This window comes from Centropristis striata, chromosome 17 (genome assembly GCF_030273125.1).
Source record: "Centropristis striata isolate RG_2023a ecotype Rhode Island chromosome 17, C.striata_1.0, whole genome shotgun sequence".
NCBI lineage: Eukaryota > Metazoa > Chordata > Actinopteri > Perciformes > Serranidae > Centropristis > Centropristis striata.
The window spans coordinates 845,001-866,126 of NC_081533.1; the positions used below are offsets into that span (position 1 = coordinate 845,001).

General features: G+C 40.4%; 1 protein-coding gene and 1 pseudogene across 2 annotated transcripts in view; one reads left to right on the forward strand and one right to left on the reverse strand.

Annotated features, from left to right (window-relative positions):
* The window catches only part of LOC131988996 (dachshund homolog 2-like), a 144,215-nt gene extending 134,237 nt beyond the window's left edge, over positions 1-9,978 (forward strand). For both annotated transcript variants that reach the window (XM_059354151.1, XM_059354152.1), the window contains exon 12: positions 7,948-9,978. In XM_059354151.1, coding sequence (XP_059210134.1) covers positions 7,948-7,985 — 38 coding nt within the window. In that variant the 3' untranslated portion in view covers positions 7,986-9,978. The remainder of the gene's footprint in view (positions 1-7,947) is intronic.
* The window catches only part of LOC131988994 (scavenger receptor cysteine-rich type 1 protein M130-like), a 912,635-nt pseudogene that overhangs the window by 398,191 nt on the left and 493,318 nt on the right, over positions 1-21,126 (reverse strand).

Sequence of the window (21,126 nt, forward strand, 5' to 3'; positions counted from 1 at the left end):
CCATTATAATCTCAGAATTTCTCCAAAAATGATCATGGTCATTGAACAGGGATTGATAAAAAACTATATGACCTAACGAAACGTGGATTAATACACCGATACACAAGACTTGTGTCTACTGTTTAAAGTTTAAATGGAGTCTCTAGGTGAAATTATGCCGGAGAAGTAGACGTTCAAAAATCTACAATTATTGTTCTTTTTCCCTCATTTTTTTTGGCCGTCCCATTCACTTCAATGCAAAATTTTGGGCAGTTTTTCGTGACTTGCGTCCAGAAAAATTCGTATTCCGTAGAGAAAAGTAATAGCACACCGATCCCGATCAAACCGCACGTTTTGATATATAATTTGTCCTGCAACTCAAAGAGTCGAATCTTTGTATAAAATAAGTTTTAGTGAAAAAAAACAACAGAATCCACACCGGGGTCAAGGGCTCGGGACTGAAGTGGACTCAGGACTGAAGTGGACTCAGGACTGAAGTGGACTCAGGACTGAAGTGGACTCGGGGACTCTGGGAAGGCAGCATTATGCCAATGAGGTCCTCACAAGTCCACACTGACTGGTCCGTGTGTTAGTATGCATGCCGTCTCTTCCACCAGCTGTGCTCAGTCCTCCCTGACATTGAAAACCTTCACTTGAAACTCTGCGTGTATAAATGAATATCACACACACACACACACACACACACACACACACACACACACACACACACACACACCTTCTGTACCTGCAGGTGTGTGTGTGTGTGTGTATGTGTGTGTGTTTGATCCACACTGTGGTGAGACAGGGAACTCTAATTAGCTCTCTCTCCTCTTTAGACCCTTTTAGATCCCCTCTCTTCTGCAAGCCAAGCACTCCCACACACACACACACACACACACACACACACACACACACACACACACACACACACTCACACACTCACACACACACATGGACCCACCTGATTTCATTAATGTTGATTGGCCCAGTAGGACCCTTTGCTGCCTTGCTCACACACACTCGCATTGACAAACACACACTCATCCCTCCTGCCATAAAAGCATTTTGCACCTACGGTGGTTTATTCTCACACACACACACACACACACACCACACACACACACACACACACACACACACACACACCTCTCCCCTGCCTCTCTCACCTTCCACACTCTTAATTAACGAGTGAGGAGAAAACTGCTGAATACAAAGAAAGACATCGCATTACAATCAGAAAGAGAGAGGGAGGAAGAAAAAACGAGAAGCAAGGGAGAGAGAGAGAGAGAGAGAGAGAGGGAGAAAGAGAGGAGAGAGAGAGAGTTAAGAAGAAAAGAGTAAGACTGGTTTGTGGTGGTTGTTTAAAGCCGAGCGGACTAATTGGGCCGTAAGAATATTAGAAGAAATGGAGGAGAGGAAGTGAGGGAAGGAAAAGAGGGAGAAAAGGACATGAGAGGAAGAGAAGGAGGACAGGAAGGAGGACAGGAAGGAGGACAGGAAGAATGGGAGGATAAAGTATCAAGGGGCAGAGGAGTCGAGATATAAAAAGGAGGGATGAAGGAGATGAAAAAGAAAGTGAGATGTGAGGGGAAAGTTAGAGGAGAGGAAGGTTGAAAGAGGGATGAAGGAAGAAGAGAAAACAGATAAAAGGTGTAAAGAGCGATGAAACAGGAGGAAGTGATAAAATTATTAGTAAAGGAAAAGATGGATGTGGGAAGGAAGGTGGAGGAGGGAAGAAAGGGAGGAATAACAGAAGAAGGTGAGGAGGAGAAGAAAAGAGGGATCAGAAAGGATACAGATGGAGTCACAAAAGAAAAGGGAAGGATGAAAAGGGGAGAACGAGGGAGGGAAAAGAAGAAGGGAAGCGAAGGAGAATGTAAGAGGAGGAGAAAAGAAGAGAAATGGAGGAAAAAAGGAGGTCAAAACAGGAGAGAATGAAAGGAATCAGATAAATAAGATGAAGAGAAAGAGAACAAGGGAAAAGAAAGGATGAAGGGAAGGTGAAAAGGAGGAGGAGTCAGAAAAGAAAGGAGGAGAAGAACTTTGGAGGAGAAGAGAGAAAGAAAAAGAAGGGTGTAAGAAAGGGTTGAGGAGAGTTAAAAGGGGTGAATAGGAAAGGAGGAAGAGAAGGAGGAGAGGAAAGATGGAGTCAGGGGAGGAAAAGAAATAAAAGAGGAGGTGAGGAGGTCCAGAGAGGAAAGAAAAGTTGATAAAGGAAAAGAGAGACGGAAGAAAAGAGGGAGAAAAGGAAAGAGGTGGAGGAGATGAGAGGAGGTGAAGAGTGATGGAGGAGGAGAAAGTAAAAAAAGAAAGAAAAGGAAAGCAGAAGATGGAGCAGAGGGAAAAAAGGAGAGAAGGAGAAGAAGCATAAAGATGAAGAGGAGGAACAGGTAAAGGAGAGGAGGAGAAGAGGATTAAAGACAAGGGGGAAGGAAGAGAAGAAAGGAGGAGGAGGAGAGCTAAAAGGAAGAGAGGAGACAGGAGGAAAAAGGAGCATGGAGAGGTAGAAGAATAAAAAAAGGGAAAAGGGAAGGAGCGCAGGTGGAGGAGATGAGTCAGGAAAGACATGAAGACGGAGAGATGGAGGAGGAGGAGAACCACGGGGGGTCAGAGAGGAGGAGGAGAATACAAATGAGACGGAAAGAAAAGAGCAGGAGGAGAGAAACGAGGGAGGAGCAGAGAGGAAAGAAAAGGTAACGAGGAGGAGAAAGAGGAAAAGGATGGATGAGGGATTTAAAGATGGAGAGATGAGGGAGGAGAGGAGTCGTCAAAAAAGAAGGAGAAAGTGAACGAAGGAAGAGAGGAAAAGAAGTGGAGAGGAGGAGGAGGAGGAGAGAGGGAAATGAGGGGGGGAGTGGAAAAGTAAAAATAAAAAAGGGAGAGGGAGAAAAGGAGGACAGGGGAAAGAGGGATGAGGAGGATGGGAATAAAAAAATGAGAAAGAAAAGAGCAGGAGGAGAGCAACGGGGGAGGAGCAGAGGAAAGAAAAGGTAACGGAGGAGGAGAAAGAGGGGATGAGGAAAGAGGGAGGGAAAACGGGAAGTGGAGAGGAAAGAAAAAAAAAGGAAACGGATGGACAATGGAGAGATGAAGGAGGAGAGGAGTCGTCAAAAAAGGAGGAAGAGAGGAACAGAAGCAGAGAGGAGGAGGAGGAGGAGGAGAGAGGGGAATGGGGGAAAGAAAGAAAAAAGAGGGAAAGAGGAAAATAAAAAGGGAGAGGGAGAAAAGGAGGACGGGAGAAAGAGGGAGGAGGAGGAGGAGGTACAAATGAGACAGAAAGAAAAGAGAGGAAAAGAAAAGAGCAGGAGGAGAGGAATGGGAGGAGGAGTAGAGAGGAAAGACAAGGTAACGGAGGAGGAGAAAGCACGAGATGGAAGGAAAGAGGGAGGGAAACCGGGAAAAGATGAGGAGGACAGGAAATAAAAGAGAGGAGAGGAGGAGGAGGAGAGAGGGGAATGGGGGAAAGAAAGAAAAAAGTGGAAAAGAGGAAAATAAAAAGGGGGTGTATGGGAGAGGAAAAGGAGGAGGAGGAGGAGGAGGAGGAGGAGGAGGAGGAGGAGGAAGATGAAATATGTGACCTTGTTGTTAGACCTGGTGACATTTCCTCCTGATAGACTTTAACAAGTTAACAAGTCAGGTCAACATCATTATTAACACACACACACACACACACACACACACACACACACACAGAGAGGAGGAGGAGGAGGAGGAGGAGGAGGAGGTGTTGTAGTGATGGATGGAGGTGAAACAGGGTTGCAGGTCACAAAGGAACAAAAAAAAAAAAAACGAACAGAAGAAAACGGGAAAGATGAGCAAAAAAATATAAAAATAATAATAAAATTGGTGCTTCATATAATCTGGGTTAGAAAAGATGCTAAATTAAAAGAATTAAAATAAATGTAATCCCGTCCACTTTATTTGTTTGTGTAGCACGTTTAAACAACAAAAACGTCTCCAAAGTGCTGAACACAGAATCATAAAAACAATAACACAAACATTTCCATATAACAATCAGCAATAAATAATCAAATGAATGCATGAATCTAAAATGATGCTAGAAATAAAACAATACAATCAAACAGATAAACGTAGTAAAATAAATAAAAGACACAAAACTCACACAAAGTTAAAAAGTCAGAGAATAAAAATGTTTTTGGTTCGTAGTAAAACTACGTGAGTCCTCCGATAAAACATTATATCAACAATACAAAGAAAGTACTATAGTTTTTACATCAATTAAAGAAAAACACCTAATGTTTAAAAAATATTTTTTTAAACTATGCCATATATAATGCTACAGAAATGTATTCATGTATTTAAGTACGTCATGAAAAAATATAATAAATGTCATAGTATAAAGAGTAGAAAAATGATTATAGTATGTCGAAAAATCATAAAGTCATAAAAAATCAAAATAATTATTGAATGATGCACAAAGAAAAATGGAGGTGTTACTCACAGCTGTAAGCAGGTGAATCCTGGAAGACTAAAAAATTATTTTCATTAAAAGTATTTCAGTGAAATTGTGTTGTGATTTTTATAATTTCTGTTTCCTAAAATTGAAGATTGCAAGTTTAATCTAAAATTAATAAAGGACTAAAAACTTTTTCTTATTATAATAAACAGATAAAACAGATGTTGACAACGTTTTCCTTTGGAGAAATAATCCGTCGTTGATCAAAAGTAAATAAATAAATCGCAAAATACCGCAAGATGTTATCGAAATAAGATGTTTTAAATATGTCGACATTTTTCACAATTTTATGGCATTTTTTTAAACCAAACCATGAATGAAAACTAAAAATGTATTCCCAGGTGCAGCAGTGATCGTCATGCAGGAGGCAGAATAATAATGTAATAATGTTAGCGCTATAAGTTCGAGGTTTAGAAGGTAGAATTAAGGAAAAATTAATTAAACAACCATTAATTATTGATTTTCAACAGTTTTGATGATACTATTCTTTGATTCTCTGGCAGGAAGAATTCATTAATTGACCACTCGATCAACGGACATTTCATTTGCAACAATTTTGATAATCTTTAACTTATTTTATTCTTTTTGTTTAAAGCAAAAATGCTGAAAATTCTCTGGTTCCAGTTTTGAGAAGTGAGTATTTGTAGTCATAGATTTTTGTAAATTTAGGCAATATTGCATCAATCCACAGATGCTGAAGTACTGATCTAATATTATATAAATGTCCCATTTTGCTGCAATAAAAATGAATAAAGTGAGACGTAAGGACTTAAAACTTTATCTTATTATAATAAACAGTCAAAACAACGAGAAAATAGTCAAAATAACGAGAAAAAAGTCAAAATGAAAGAAATGTCGAGATCATGAAAAAAAGGTCAAAATGAGAAGAAAAAAATTGAGGTAATGAGAAATAATTCAAAATAAGAAAAAAAAAGTCGAAATCCCGAAAAAAAGAGAAAAAAAAAGTCGAAATCACGAAAAAAAAGTCGAAATCACGAAAAAAATGAGAAAAAAAGTCGAAATCAAGAAAAAAAATGAGAAAAAAAGTCGAAATCACGAAAAAAAGTCAAAATAATGAGAAAGAAGTTGAATTCACGAGAAAATAGTCAAAATTGAAAAAAAAGTCAAAATCACGTAAAAAAAAAAGCCAAAGTCACGAAAGAAAAAAGTGAAAAATGTCTTGAAATATCCCATAAATAAATAAATCACGAAATACTGCAAGATGTTATCGAAATAAGTGACCTGAACAAGATATTTTAAATATGATTTAAATATGATTTATACATTTACAGTTTTTCATTGCTACAGAAACTGAATTAACTCATTTATCATTTTACGTCTTTTACTGTCATGGTTTATCAGTTTTTCACCCTAAAATCTACAGACATTTTTTACAGTGTAAGATATTATCGAAATAAGTGACCAGAACAAGATGTTTAAATATGTCGACATTTTTCATAATTTTATGGCGTTTTTCAGACCAAACCATGAATGAAAGATAAAAGTGTTGCAGTGATTGTCATGCAGGAGGCAGAATAATAATAATAATAATAATAATAATAATAATATAATAATTATAATAATAATAGTGTTATCTTGTTGTGAGTTTGGAGGAGGCGGATCAAAGCTGAGAGTTTTTAAGTTGAGGAGAGTTTTTAGGAGCGAGGCCGAAGCTGCTGCCTAAAGGAGGAAATAAAGGACAGGAGGAGGACAGAGAGAAGAATGGGTCGGGATAAAAATAATATGAGAGGAACAGATAGAGGACAGGAGGGAGCAGAGGGGAGGAGGAGGAGGAGGAGGAGGAGGAGGAGCAGGAGGGGGTGCATGTAGAATAGAGGGATGAAAGAGGAGGAGAGGAGGGGGTCGGAGTGGATGGAGGAGTGATAAAAATAGGGAAGGGCAGGAGATGAGAGGGATGAAAAGGAGGCAAGGCAGCGAGGACGAAGGAGGAAACGAGATGAAAGAGAAATTTAACTTTTTATTCCAACACACACAAACCTGTTTCACATCTAAAAACACCAGGAAGGATGAAGAGAGGACAAAGGAGAGGGCAAGAGGATGACAAGGAGCAGGAGATCAGTAGAGAGGAGGAGGAGGAGGAGGAGGAGGAGGAGGAGGAGGAGAGGAGGAGGAGGAGGAGAGGAGGAGGAGGAGGAGAGGAGGAGGAGGAGGAGAGGAGGAGGAGGAGGAGAGGAGGAGGAGGAGGAGAGGAGGAGGAGGAGAGGAGGAGGAAGAGGAGAAGGAGAGGAGGAGGAGGAGCAGCTTTATGGTTGCTGTTATGCAGAAATGTAAACACTTTGCAACGTTCGCAGAAAACAATGACACCGCAGGGAGAGGAAGGTGTGTGTCTCTTAGTGTGTGTGTGTGTGTGTGTGTCTGTTAGTGTGTGTGTGTGTGTGTGTGTTCAGAGTGTGTGTGCACGTGCGGGTGTGTGGGTGGGTGCAGCAACAGCACTACAGGGAGCGGAAGGAGAAGGACGGAGGTGAAATGAGAGAGAAAGAAAGAGAAAGAGAGAGAGAGAGAGAGAGAGAGAAAAAGAGAGAGAGAGGGAGAGAGAGAGAGAGAGAGAGAGAGAGAGAGAGAGAGCCGACTGGGGCAGAATTGGAGATATGAGGATTTGTATCATAAACGGATGCTGCATAAAGATGCAACAAATTCAGCTAAAAACGACTTCCTGCTTTAATAAGCATGATGTAAGTATGAAGTTCCTGTAGAAACGGAGCGAGTTACATCTCTTTACTTCTTTAAAACACTTAAAGCTGCTGGTAAAGCTGTCAGAGTTATAGTTTGGGCGTAGGACGCACAGATGATCCACCAACACCACCAACAGCCTCATTGGCTCCCATATTAAAAACGCAGGGAGATTTCTGAAAAAAGGAGATGTAACAGTTTTTTTAGATCGCTCTAACAAAGCTATTTTTTTCATTTTTCTTAAAAAAAAACATATGTAGACGTTCAGGAAGAACTCAGGACGCTCAAAGTGAAGTCGGATCAATGATAGGTATTATGGTTTTGCCAAAAATGCTTTCTGTTCGAGGCCAGAAATTCCAGTCTGTCCACCTCTGGCTGCTGTCACTGTGCCGGAACATTCAGGTGGCAGTTAATTCTGTTGATTGCTCTGCTCTGATTGGTCGACCGCAAAGCCTTTGATGCTTTGATGTGATTACAGTTACAGACACACATGTGCACGTAAGTGCGCACACTCCTCCAGATACACGTTTCACACACACATTTTGAGGTTAAAGGTCATAGGTTGCTGTATAAATAAATCCTTGAAAAGGAATGTTTGTTGTAGGTGTGCTCCTTGTATATTATATAGTATCATAACATTACTAGTATTAATTGTTATAAATCTCTGAAGAATCTCATCATAGTGTCCACACACCGGCAGTAGCCCCCGTGGCCCTTTCACTATTTACCCAGAGGACATGTTCTAGTTTTTATTGTTGCTTTCTTTACTAACTGTTTCCTTCTGTGTGTTTTATTTTCAGACTCCCGGTCGTTTCTGAAGACCCCCATGATGTTCTAGAGAAGAAGAGCTCCGCCTCCTCCAGAAGCCCCGCCCCCTGCTCCTCCCACCTCCACCTCTCCAGCCCCTCCTGCACAGAAGAACTCCACCAGCCCGTCTCCACGGCGACCACGGCTTCACCGGCGGGACTCTGATCTCCTACACGCAAACTTTAATGTTGCTATGAAACAATGAGACTACTAGAAGGACCAGACCCTGATCCAGACCCACCGGGTCTCTCTCTCTCTTTTTCTTTTCTCTACTTCTTTATTCTTCTTTTTAGACAAACTTCACTCCATTCATACAGACTGAAATATGTGCCACCAGAAACTGAATGTGAATTGCATAACTTGATTAATTGCATTAAAAAACTGATTTGAATCACAACATTTGAATCTGTATTGTTCAGTTTGAATCATTGCATTGAAAAACTGAATCTGAATTGTAATTTGAAATTGAATTTATTCGTTTTGAACTGAACATTCAGTTCTCACAATTCAATTTTCTGCGACATAGATACACAGAGCGCCTCTTCAGCCATGATAATTCAAATTATGCGATTCAAATTCAGTTTTTTAATGCAATGATTCAAGTTAAGCAATTCAAATTCAAACATAAATGATTGAATAATTCAGTTTCTGGTGGTTAATATTTCAGCCTCCTCTTCTTCTCTTCCTGCTCCGGGACTTCTCTCTCACTTCCCTCGTTTGTTTAGAAAAAAACTGAAAAATAATAATAATGATTCCCGAGCAAAGAAAGCGAGGAAGAAGAAGTCACGGCGAGCTAACGGAGCGGACCAACATCACTCTGCTTCACGATGTCGCCACGACGACCAAACGCGTGTTTCTGATTGGTACAACAGGACAAGAACGGTCTGAAAAGACTTGGATGGAAAATAACAAGATTCGTTCTCCCCCTTTTGGATTAGACGCACATGCAGCCCCCCCATTGGCTGGCGGTCAACACCCCCTCTGATTGGACGGTAATCAGCCAATCAGAGGAGCTCAGGACTGGAGGAGGAAAGATGTGTAAAAAAACACTAATTTGGGAAGAGATGCTTAAAAAAAGAGAGGAAAACAACTTGAGAGGCTATTTCTGTCCCTCACGTTTCATTCATTCCTGTTTTTTCCGTACTGGGACTGAAAAGAATGCATGGGAAAACTTTTCTTATGTTGTCATTTGGCTTATTTTATCCTCCGTACACTCCTTAAACTCTTTCTCTTCATCCCTCTATCTCTGCTCCTCTTCCTCTTATATCTCTGGCTTCTTCCTTTTATTTCCTCTCTTTATCTGTAAGGAGGCATTACTCTGAAAATGTTGGATGCAGCTTTTCAATGTATGAAGTATTTTCTATCACCCTTAATAATAACCTGTGAAATCAGTTTCTCAAATGATGCAAAAGTTTAAAAAAAAAAGCTAAAAAAAAAACAACCCTTTTTTTATTACAATGGAGTGATTTTTAGACACGATATAATAATATCCTTAAAAAAAAAAAAGGTACGTTGAATTCTCTTCCTCGACTTTGGACCTTTTCACCTTTTCCCCGTGAGCCGACAGTAGTAAAGTTTCTGGGTTTGTCAGGCGAGGAGCGCTTGATATATGCAAAGTTTTATTTCTATTTTGGATCAAATTCGAGCACTTGTTCCTGAAGTGACAAACTCCGCTCCAGGTGTAGAAATCAAGCGCTCCTCAGCCTCAACAAACAGGAAACTCTTTATTATCCCCTGATTTTCTGACCTACTACGAGTGCAGACTGTTGTGTTGCAGTTTTGTTTATTCCACTGCGTGTTTTGTTTGTTTATTTGTTGATTACTATTTGAGATGTGTACGGGAGGGATGAAGGGGTGGGCGGGGGCGGGTCGGGGGGGTTTAAAGGGATATTCCGTGTAGATAGAAAACAAACATTCAGCGTTTTTTCTTGTTTTTGTTTATATTATTTTTTCTCCTGATGATCTCTCAGTCTGTCACTGTTCTCTGAGTTTGAGCTGACTGCAAATATACAGTATTATAATGACTGCTGTGTCCTGGTGCTTACACACACACACACACACACACACACACACACACAAACACACACACACACACACACACACAACCTTTATTAAAGCTTCCACGAGTCATTTTATTCACATGAAATATAAAATAATTTGCAAACTTCTTTGACAAAAAGACAAAAACTATTGAACAGTTTGAGACAAATGCACACAAGACAATAAAAATTATCAAAATGTAATAAAACAGATTTTAATGCTACAATAACAATATTTGGGGAAAAAAGAGGACTGTGTTGCTTCGACTCGTTCTTACTCTTCTTAACGAGCCTCCGGCCCCCGTGGCTCGTTAAGAAGAGCCTCCTGCCCCCGTGGCTCGTTAAGAAGAGCCTCCGGCCCCCGCGGCTCATTAAGAAGAGCCTCCAGCCCCCGCGGCTCGATAAGAAGAGCCTCTGGCCCCCACGGCTCGTTAAAAAGAGCCTCCGGCCCCCGCGGCTCGTTAAGAAGAGCCTCCAGCCCCGCGGCTCATTAAGAAGAGCCTCCGGCCCCCGCGGCTCGTTAAGAAGAGCCTCCGGCCCCTGCGGCTCGTTAAGAATAGCCTCCAGCCCCGCGGCTCGTTAAGAAGAGCCTCCAGCCCCGCGGCTCGTTAAGAAGTGTAAGAACGAGTCTCCAAAAGTCTCCAATAACACCAGAAAAACTCTCTGGATTTCTTGAAAAATAGTCTCTAAGGGGGTCTGAAAAGTCTCTAAATATAGCAACAAAGTCACTAAGTTGTCAACACTGCTTCACCAGCTTTTACAAATGTTGCGTGTTGTTGTGGCGTCCAGTACTACGTCACATCCTGCTTAGTTTTCTATCCCTCTCTCTAAAAACTAAATCTCCATCCCAGCTTCATGTCTCCTCCTCACTCAGAGCCTCGACGCTCCTCATACGTCAGGAAACCTCACTGAGGAGCAGAGCAGAGTGGATGGATGCACTAAAGTAAAGAGCATTCTGTGTCATTTTCTGTTTTTGCTTAAAAATAAGCCGCTTATTTATAGGTTTTAATGGCATTTTTTTTGCTCTTGTCTTTCACTACAACATATTTTATTTTTCCTGCACCTTTATCAAATCAGCACAATCATGACATGGGATGAACTAAAAAATGCCTTGTGTGCAGAATAACAGTTGTAATGACATAAATCATCAAAAAGGAAAAGCACAACTTCTCTACTAAATAATAATCATTTTAAAAAATAGGAATAAAATGGTATTAATATATATAACACTTTCAGTGGGTAAAAAAGATAATTAATAAGATAATTAAAAAGATATTAAACATATTGAATTATTTACATGTCCTCTCCCCTCTGCTCTGTGTAAACAGATTCTCAGTGAATATTTGTGACTTTTTCCCACTCAAGTTTCTGTCAGATGGGATGTGTTCGAAGTGAAAGTTCAAAGTAACGATAATGCCTGTTTTTAGTTTCTTTCAATGATAAAAGCTGAATTTTTGCAGATTTTTTAAATCAATAATTGTTGTTAAAGATTTCTATTATCCCTATAAAGCAGTACAACTTTTTAACAGGACCCAAACTGTGCAAACTGTTAATTTTTGGCAATTTCTTTAAATGAGATGTGGAGAAAAGTGATTTTGAAAAAAATGTCAGAATTTTAAGCTTCATTTTGTTTTTTGTCAGACATGATCTATTCAAGGACCGTTTGGAAGTTAAAACTTCAACAATACTGTCTGTTTTTACCAAGAATATTATAGTTCACCAAAACTAACGAAGACTAGAATTGAAAAAACATTTTTAACTGAAATAGAAATAAAAATGATAGTTTAAAAAAAAAAAAGATAACTACATGAACTGTATTTTGTGGTTACAAAACGAACTAAAACTAACTAAAATTATAGTGAAAATGTTCTTTGTTTTCCTCTTTGTCAACTTTTTTCAGACATAATCCAGAGTTTCTGTTTCTCCTCCACTGAGTGTGTGTGTTCCTGCTCTGTGGGCCGTAATGACTCCATGTTTACTGTAAAGAGAAACTTCTCAGCTTTCAGAAAACAACAACAACAACAACAACAACAACGGATATCGCAAACCGTTTAGTTATTATGGTGAAGTGTCTCCGGAGCAACTCTGTAGACTGTGGATGTTGTGTTTTCACTGTGTGAAGTCAAAGTCTTTAATTCAGCCATCAGATTACTAATCTCAGTTTTTTTCAGAATACATGAAGGGAAACAGTGAATAATCCTTTCTGTTGATAATAAATGTATTGATTGATCAGCTGGTTAGTGAACAGGAACACATGGTGAATGTGTTTACTGAGACTGGCTTGTTTACACAACAACCAACATTATAAACACCTGAACTGGAAGAGTTAATAACCTTATTGGGGCTGAGATGATAAACAAAGGAAACATTTATTATGACCTCTTTGAATCTCACACCAACACATAGACCATTACAAAACACTACAACTAATAAAAACTAAACTAAAACTAGCAAACTCACTCTAAAAACCCATTGCAACTAACTGGATTTGAAAAAAAAAATTCACAACGAAATTAAAACTAAAACTAATGAAAAACATCCAAAACTGATATAACCTTGGTTTTTACAGCTTCATTGAATAAAAAACTGTGTATTTTTAGTGATTTTTAAAAAAGAAAACATATTTTGCTTGGAGCTCCAAGCAACGAGGTAAGATCATAACTTTATTGTCTTTTCATTAGAAATTTAGAAAAATAACACAAGTTGTCATCAAACTCATAGAAACTAATGTCACACACACACACACACACACACACATTCTTGTACTTCTATCTTTGTGATGACCGTCATTGGAACAGTGAATTCCCTTGCAAGGTTAAAATTGTTTTGAATTCTTCATTAGTTTTAGTTTTAATTGGGTTGTGAATTTTTATTTTCAAATTCAACTAGTTTTACATAGTTTTTAGAGTGAGTTTGCTAGTTTTAGTTTAGTTTTTATTAGTTGTAGTTTAGTTTTTATCAGTTGTAGTGTTTTGTAATGGGGTATTTGTTGGGTGGGAGATTAAAAGAGGTCACAGTAAATTTTGCCTTTATTTCCTTTGTCTGATCCATCTTCATTATGTATGAAAAAAGTTGACAAAGACGAAAACGAAGGACATTTTCACTATAATTGTAGTTAGTTTTGTAACCACACAATACAGTTTCAGTTAGTTAATTAAATATCTTTTTTTTAAAACATAAACCTAATTGTTCCGGTCCTCACTCTGTGGGAAGTACAAGAACACACACACACACACACACACACACACAATACAAATACAGACAGCTCTGGTATTGTGGTAATGTATTTTGTGGACACACACAGAAGCATGGGAGTAAACACACACACACACACACACACACACACACACACACACACACACACACACTGGTCTATGTTCCATCCAGACTGTATATTTACTCTACATTACAGGGTTAATGAGGTGAAGCCTCTCTCTCTCTCTCTCTCTATAATGGATCTCTACCTCTCTCTCTCTCTCTTTAATCCTCTCTCACTCTGTTTCTCTCCTCTTGTTTTCCTCTTCCTCTTTCACAATCACTCCTAATGTCACTCTTTTGATCTTTGCTCTCCATTTTTCTCTATCCTCTCTCTCTCTCTCTCTCTCTCTCTCTCTCTCCGTCTCTCTCTCTCTCTCTCTCTCTCTCTCTCTCTCTCTCTCTTTATCCTCTCTCTCTCTATCTCTCCCCCTCTCTCTCTCTCCCTCCATCTCTCTCCGTTTACCAAATAGCTGATGTCACTTTTTCCATTTCCCCCTAATGGAGGCAGAAACACAGAGCGATGGACGGGGAGGAAAAATAGCCAGAGATGAAGAAGGATGGATAGAAAGCGAAGGAGGCAACGAGGAAGGATGAAAAGGTGACAGCGCCATGAAGGAAAAGAGATTGAAGGATCCGAGAGGAGACGTGGGAGGAAATAAAGGGAAAAGGTGGAGAGAAGAAGAAGGAAGAAGAGTGAGAAGAGAAGTGATGGACAGAGAGGAGGGAGGAGGTGTAACATGATGAAATGATGGGAGAGAGAGAGAGAGAGAGAGGATGATGGGTAATGAAAAGATAAAAAAGTGAGAAACACGTCTGGGGCAAACAGTGAAAAAGGTTTGTTATTGATTTTTTAAGGGGAAATTCAGCTAAAAACACAGCTATTGGTCGATGTAACGACTCACTTCTTCTTCTTCTGTTTCCTCCAAAACAAACTCAGAAAATCAAATGCATCACATCCTGTCTGCTGAGGTTTGTTACAGGGAGAGAGACGAGGAGGAACAGTGGACAGATCCACATGGATTACAGTTTTAAAGTGTAAAAACAGCCTTCTTATATATAAAGACGGAGCAATAAAGTAGCACTACACACACACTGAAGTTGTTGTTATTTAGGATGGTTAAAACTAATTGCAGCAGTCATATTACTCAGGGCCGGCTCTAGGGTTAGGCGACATGGGTGGTCTCCTAGAGCGCCATCAGCTGGAGGGGCGCCGCCAGTCACCCTTCAGGGAGAAAAAACAAAAAACAATAATCATTTTTGATGCCCATTGTCGCCCCTTGCTTCGTGTTCTGTCTTGAAAATAATAAATATAAAAAAATAAAGAAACAGATAAACAATTACATTTTGTCACTTGTGGTGCTGTCCCCCTTTAGACGGTCAGATCGCCCCCCTTTAGACGGTCAGATCGCCCCCCTTTAGACCGTCAGATCGCCCCCCTTTAGACGGTCAGATCGCCCCCCTTTAGACCGTCAGATCGGCCCCCCTTTAGACCGTCAGATCGCCCCCCTTTAGACGGTCAGATCGCCCCCCCCCCTTTAGACGGTCAGATCGGCCCCCTTTAGACGGTCAGATCGGCCCCCTTTAGACGGTCAGATCGCCCCCCCCCCTTTAGACGGTCAGATCGCCCCCCTTTAGACGGTCAGATCGCCCCCCCTTTAGACCGTCAGATCGCCCCCCTTTAGACGGTCAGATCGCCCCCCTATAGAGGGTCAGATCGCCCCCCCTTTAGACGGTCAGATCGCCCCCCTTTAGACGGTCAGATCGCCCCCCCTTTAGACGGTCAGATCGCCCCCCCCCCTTTAGACGGTCAGATCGCCCCCCTTTAGACGGTCAGATCGCCCCCCCTTTAGACCGTCAGATCGCCCCCCTTCAGACCGTCAGATCGCCCCCCTTTAGACCGTCAGATCGGCCCCCCTTTAGACCGTCAGATCGCCCCCCTTTAGACGGTCAGATCGCCCCCCCCCTTTAGACGGTCAGATCGGCCCCCTTTAGACGGTCAGATCGGCCCCCTTTAGACGGTCAGATCGCCCCCTTTAGACGGTCAGATCACCCCCCTTTAGACGGTCAGATCGGCCCCCTTTAGACGGTCAGATCGGCCCCCTTTAGACGGTCAGATCGCCCCCCCCCCCTTTAGATGGTCAGATCGCCCCCCTACAGAGGGTCAGATCACCCCCCCTTTAGACAGTCAGATCGCCCCCTTTAGACGGTCGGATCGGCCCCCCTTTAGACGGTCAGATCGGCCCCCCTTTAGACGGTCAGATCCTGTCTCAGAGGTCAGGTCCAGTGACACGTTATGTTTTGATAAATCTTCCAGATGAAACACCGACAAAGCTCTCCGGTGCGCAGTATCAAAAGAGAAGAAAAGAGGAGGAGGAGAAGAAGTCCCAATCTTTTTTTAAATGCCGTTTTGTGTGAAGATGTTTCATTTGTATTAGCTTGCTAGCTAGGTTGAAATAAAGCAACGCTAGCTTAACACAGTTAAGCACATTTTCCGCGGAGTTTAACTTTCATCGTCTCTCTTGTCTCTAACTTTGTGAGCGTCTCCAGCTGCTTCTTTGTGAATTGACATGTAGGTTAATAATTCTATAGACAGACAGTTGTATTATATAGCTGGTTGGCACCATGGGCAAACACAAACAGGAGTTCCCCTCCATGAAACAGCAAGCGGAGCTGTTCAACACCAATGGATCTCACCGAGGAACCAGATGTTCTAGAGCCGGCCCTGGTATTACTGTTACTAAGAGTCCAGTAGAAAACCTCACATGTCATTCAAAGTTGATAGAAACAAAATAAGTAAATTAAGTTTAAAAAGAAGTAAAATATTACTACAATTTAAAAGATATTTAAAATGAACAATAAACACAAAAAAAATTTTGATAACAGTACTTTAACTTTGTGTAAACATCAATTAAAAATAGACTAAATACAATTTACATGTGGACATGTTTGACAAATCATTTCTTCTTTTCTGACCAGACGTATCAACAACATCAGACTCTAACCGGCTTCATGCAGCCGTCAGAGTATTATCAACTTATTAACAACACAATCATTTTTAGAGAAACATCTATGTGACGTCCAGCATCAAACTGAAGTGACACCTGAAACCCTCAATCCAACCTTTATTACATTATCTGAGTATTATTTGGTTTCTGTCCACTTTGAATGATGTTTTAAAACAAGGTAAAATGACTCTTTTTATCAATGGAGTCTGGTGTTTTTAGTTGTTAACTCACTGAACCCCAACAAGATGCTTCAGGGCGTCGAGTCTCTTTTTACATTTTACTCTCTGTGTCCTTGTACTGCAATATATAACATATATATTCTATAAGTCCTGCAGCACAATCAGAACAACTCAAACAGTCTTTGTGCAGAATAACACAGTTAGAATGACAGAAATCTGAAAAAAAAGAAAACAAAAAATTGTAATAAAACAGAATTTATGTTTTAAAGTATATGTTTTTCAAAGTACCCACAATTGTCACGAATGTTGTTAAAAAAAAAAAAGTATGCTCCACATATACTACATATTGAAGAAAAAAACACCACAAAATTACCAAAAGAAAAGACAAAATTGGACAAAAAATAACCAAAATTTGATAAAAAAATAACAAAAAAAAGATGAAAAATTACAATAAAAAAAGAAACGACGTAAAATAAACAGTTTTCTCCACGTATTGTATGTGTTGAAATATAGTCATGTTTCCAGCCTCTCCTGTCCTCTCCTCTCAGCTCTGTGTAAACAGCCTCTCCTGTCCTCTCCTCTCTGCTCTGTGTAAACAGCCTCTCCTGTCCTCTCCTCTCTGCTCTGTGTAAACAGCCTCTCTTGTCCTCTCCTCTGTGCACTTGAATATTATTATATTTAGATAAGAGTCATAAGGTCTGAGGTGTGAAGGAGAAACCAAAGAGGGAACACAATGAGATAGAGAATGAGAGGAATAAATGGTTAAAAACAACATAAACAAAAACTAAAAGGGCAGAGATAAAAAGAAAACACCCAGAAATATTAAACATGGAGGGAAAAAAACAGGAGACAAAGAAGAAGGGATGGAGAAAAAAAGGTAAAAAAGTGTCTGAATACAATGATGGAGGGATGGAAGGAAGGAGTGAGAGGAGAACAGAGACATTCCCAGACAGACCAGCCAGGCTGTTAAAACACACACACACACACACACACACACACACACACACACACACACCTTGCTCCGTCATTAGTCTTCATTAGAGTCTTTATGAGGAAAATTAGAAAGGGAGTTTCCTCCCAAACGGAGCCCTGGGGTCCAACCTGCTGGTGTGTGTGTGCTTAATTTATACTCTGGATGGAGGAAGGGTGTGTGTGTGTGTGTGTGTGTGTGTGTGTCTGTGGGTGTGTGTGTGTGTGTGTGTAACATACTTCCATACATACGCACACAACCCTGATAAACGTGTTTTTTCGTGATAAGACAAGACTGGACAAAGATTACACATTTAGAATGAAGTCAAATATAAAGATGGGTTAAAGAAAAATGATTGAGCCGTAAAGGGACGAACCACATCAGTAAAGGAACATAAACAGAGCTGATAGAGCTGTTTCCCTTCAGTCCAGCACCCAGAATGAGGGTCTCACTCCCTGAAACGCCTCTAATCTGAATACGAGCCGTCCTAGCGGTCTTTTGTCTGGACTTTTTTCGTCCCTGTAGAAGCGCAGGGTCTTTTTTGTCCCCTGAAAACAGCCTGGTTACTGATTGGATAGAACGCTAAGCAGGATGTGACGTAGAACTCCACGCCACAACAACATGCGAAATTTGTAAAAGCCGGTGAAGCAGTGTTGCCAACTTAGAGACTTTGTTGCTATATTTAGCGACTTTTCAGACCCCCTTAGAGACTAGTTTTCAAGAAAGCAACTGAAGACAAATCCAGCGACTTTTTCTGGTGTTATTGGAGACTTTTGGAGACTCGTTCTTACTCTTCTTAACGAGCCGCGGGGGCCGGAGGCTCTTCTTAAAGAGTCGCGGGGGGCCGGAGGCTCTTCTTAAAGAGTCGCGGGGGGCCGGAGGCTCTTCTTGAGAAGCCGCGGGGGCCGGAGGCTCTTCTTAACGAACCGCGAGGGCCGGAGGCTCTTCTTAACGAGCCGCGGGGGCTGGAGGCTCGTCTTAACGAGCCGCGGGGGCCAGAGGCTCTTCTTAAGGAGCTGTGGGGGGCGGAGGCTCTTCTTGAGAAGCCGCGGGGGCCGGAGGCTCTTCTTAACAAGCCATGGGGGGCGGAGGCTCATTCTGACACTCTGTACACACTAAAAACTGTTGTTTGTTTAAAAGTAGTGCAATAAAAATACAGATGTTTTCCCTAACACGAAGAATAATCGTGATTAATAATCGTGATCATCATTTTGGCCATAATCGTGCAGCCCTACTGTCCACTGACTGATTTTGCAGGGTTCACATCTACAAATCTAAAGTAGTAGATCTTTTTCTTAAACTACCTCAAACCTTAAAACACGTTTTTTTACAGTCTATGTCATGAACTAATTTCTGAAGAAAGAATGAATAAGACGACAGACATCTGTTCATTCTGAATGGTGGATGTTAACCACCCAACATGGGGTTTTGTGCACATCTGATTTAAGTATCTAGGACGACTCCAGCCTAGTTTTATTATTTGCAGTTTTATCACTTTATCTCCTACATGCAGAACCAAACAGAACTCGTGCCTCTACTCCTGCTCTCTGCTGGACCTGATGCTGTGTGAAGCTGCTGCTGACAGACTGGAGCATCAACATCTTCATCAAGGACTCACAGCCTCAGAAAACAGCTTCATGGCTGCATTTCTACCTGGATTAAACACTATTTACCATCAGGTAACCTCTGAAAATACAAGAGGAAATAAGTGACAAAGACACACTGTAAATGAGTGTGTGTGTGTGTCTTCCAGTGTGTAAATATCATGTGCATGTTTGTGTAGCTGTCAGTTTGTGTGTGTGTGTGTGTGTGTTGTGTCCTTTGCTGTTGACAGCTTCTCATTATCCACAGACAGCTGGAGGAGGTCACACACACACACACACAGTGACATACAGTACAGCCTTTAACCCTTTAACACTTTAACTTTAACCTAATTTCACTGTTTTCCACAATGTCCGTACTTCCTCCAAAGACACTTTAGTCACTTTATTAAACGTGACTTCCCATAATTTGCTCACATTCACAAATATATTATAATCTCAGAGCTCTACTTAAATCAAGCATGATGCAGTTTAAAAAGCAGTAAAACACTTGGCTTTCACCAGGAACAGGGAGGAAGAAGGGCTTCAACAACCGGCTGTTTTCATAAATGATAAATGATTTATGTATGTGTTTATTTAATCTGTTTATTTTCTATTGTTTTTGTAAATATGTATTATGTAAATATGTATGTTTAGGAAGAAAGAAATAGTTAATTGAGTCGTGGAGAAGGTTTAAATAAGCATATAATGCTTCATCCTGCTCCTTCTCAGATCCAATGAGAATCATCAAAACAAAAGCTATAATGTGAAGCCAGCATGTCTGTTTGTTTTTGAGTTGACTTTGTTGTTTTACTCACACATGTTTGAAATAAAAAAGCTGAACTGAACTGAAACCCACAGACAAGAGAATAATAATACAATAATATCTTCCCATCTAAACTCTGTTACTGACACATCCTGATTACATGACAGACAATCCTGCAGAAACAGCTGATATTCTAGCATCAATAACACCTGACTACACTGTATATCAGGGGTCTCAAACTGGCGGCCCGCGGGCCAATTGTGGCCCTCATGACGATATTTTGTGGCCCCCACCTTGATATGAAAGTTTAATGTGAGTTTTATATGAATGGAACTGTACTGTGTTGTGTGTGGAAGGTCCCTTTAATTACTAATACATAATCACTTTTTTTGGTTATTTTGTGTCTTTTTTTAGTCATTTTGTGTCTTTTTTTTGGTCATTTTGTGTCTTTTTTTTTGTCATTTTGTGTCTTTTTTTTTGTTATTTTGTGTCTTTTTTTTGGTCATTTTGTGTCTTTTTTTTTGGTTATTTTGTGTCTTTTTTTGGTCATTTTGTCTCTTTTTTTGATTATTTTGTGTCATTTTGATACAGCCTCCAGCGGCTCCCAGGTAATTAGAGTCTTAAAATGTCTGTTTTTGTCCAACCAACAGCCTAAAACCCAAATATTTTAGTTTACAACATTGGAGGACTCAGATAAGCTGCAAATATTAAAAATTGAGAAGAAAATATCAATAAAAAATGACTTGGAGAGATTGATCGATCATCACAAAATGCTGCAGATTCATTTGAATAATCTATAAAGCAACAACAACAATAGAAGAAGGTTTTGAGGATAATAAACAACTTTTTCTGACTTGATCTTCACATTAATAGAATAAATGAGTTCAAGTGTACTGGATACAGATTGTTTTTCTTCAGGTTCAGCTGGTAAAAAGCGAGTATTTCATCACTGAGACTAACTGGGACTGACTGGTTGACTTGGTCATCTTGGAAATATTTACTTTACATGTTCACTGAGCAGGATAATCAGTGTGTGTGTGTGTGTGTGTGTGTGTGTGTGTGTGTGTGTGTGTGTGTGTCCTCCTACTGAACTAGTAAAACAATAAACACCAGCAGATTCTTTTCCTCCGTCTCACTCATTTGCTTTGTCTTTCTTTCTTTCAATCTCACCCACACAAACAAACATATACATACAGACAGAAATACATACACACAAACACACACACACATATACCTTCATCTCACACACACACACACACACACACACACACAATAAACACTTGTCATTGGTCGGCATCAGTGGTTTATTGTTGCCGGAGCGAGGGATTTGTTTTTGTTCTTCCTGTCATTCGCCCATTTGACTTGATGGATGGTG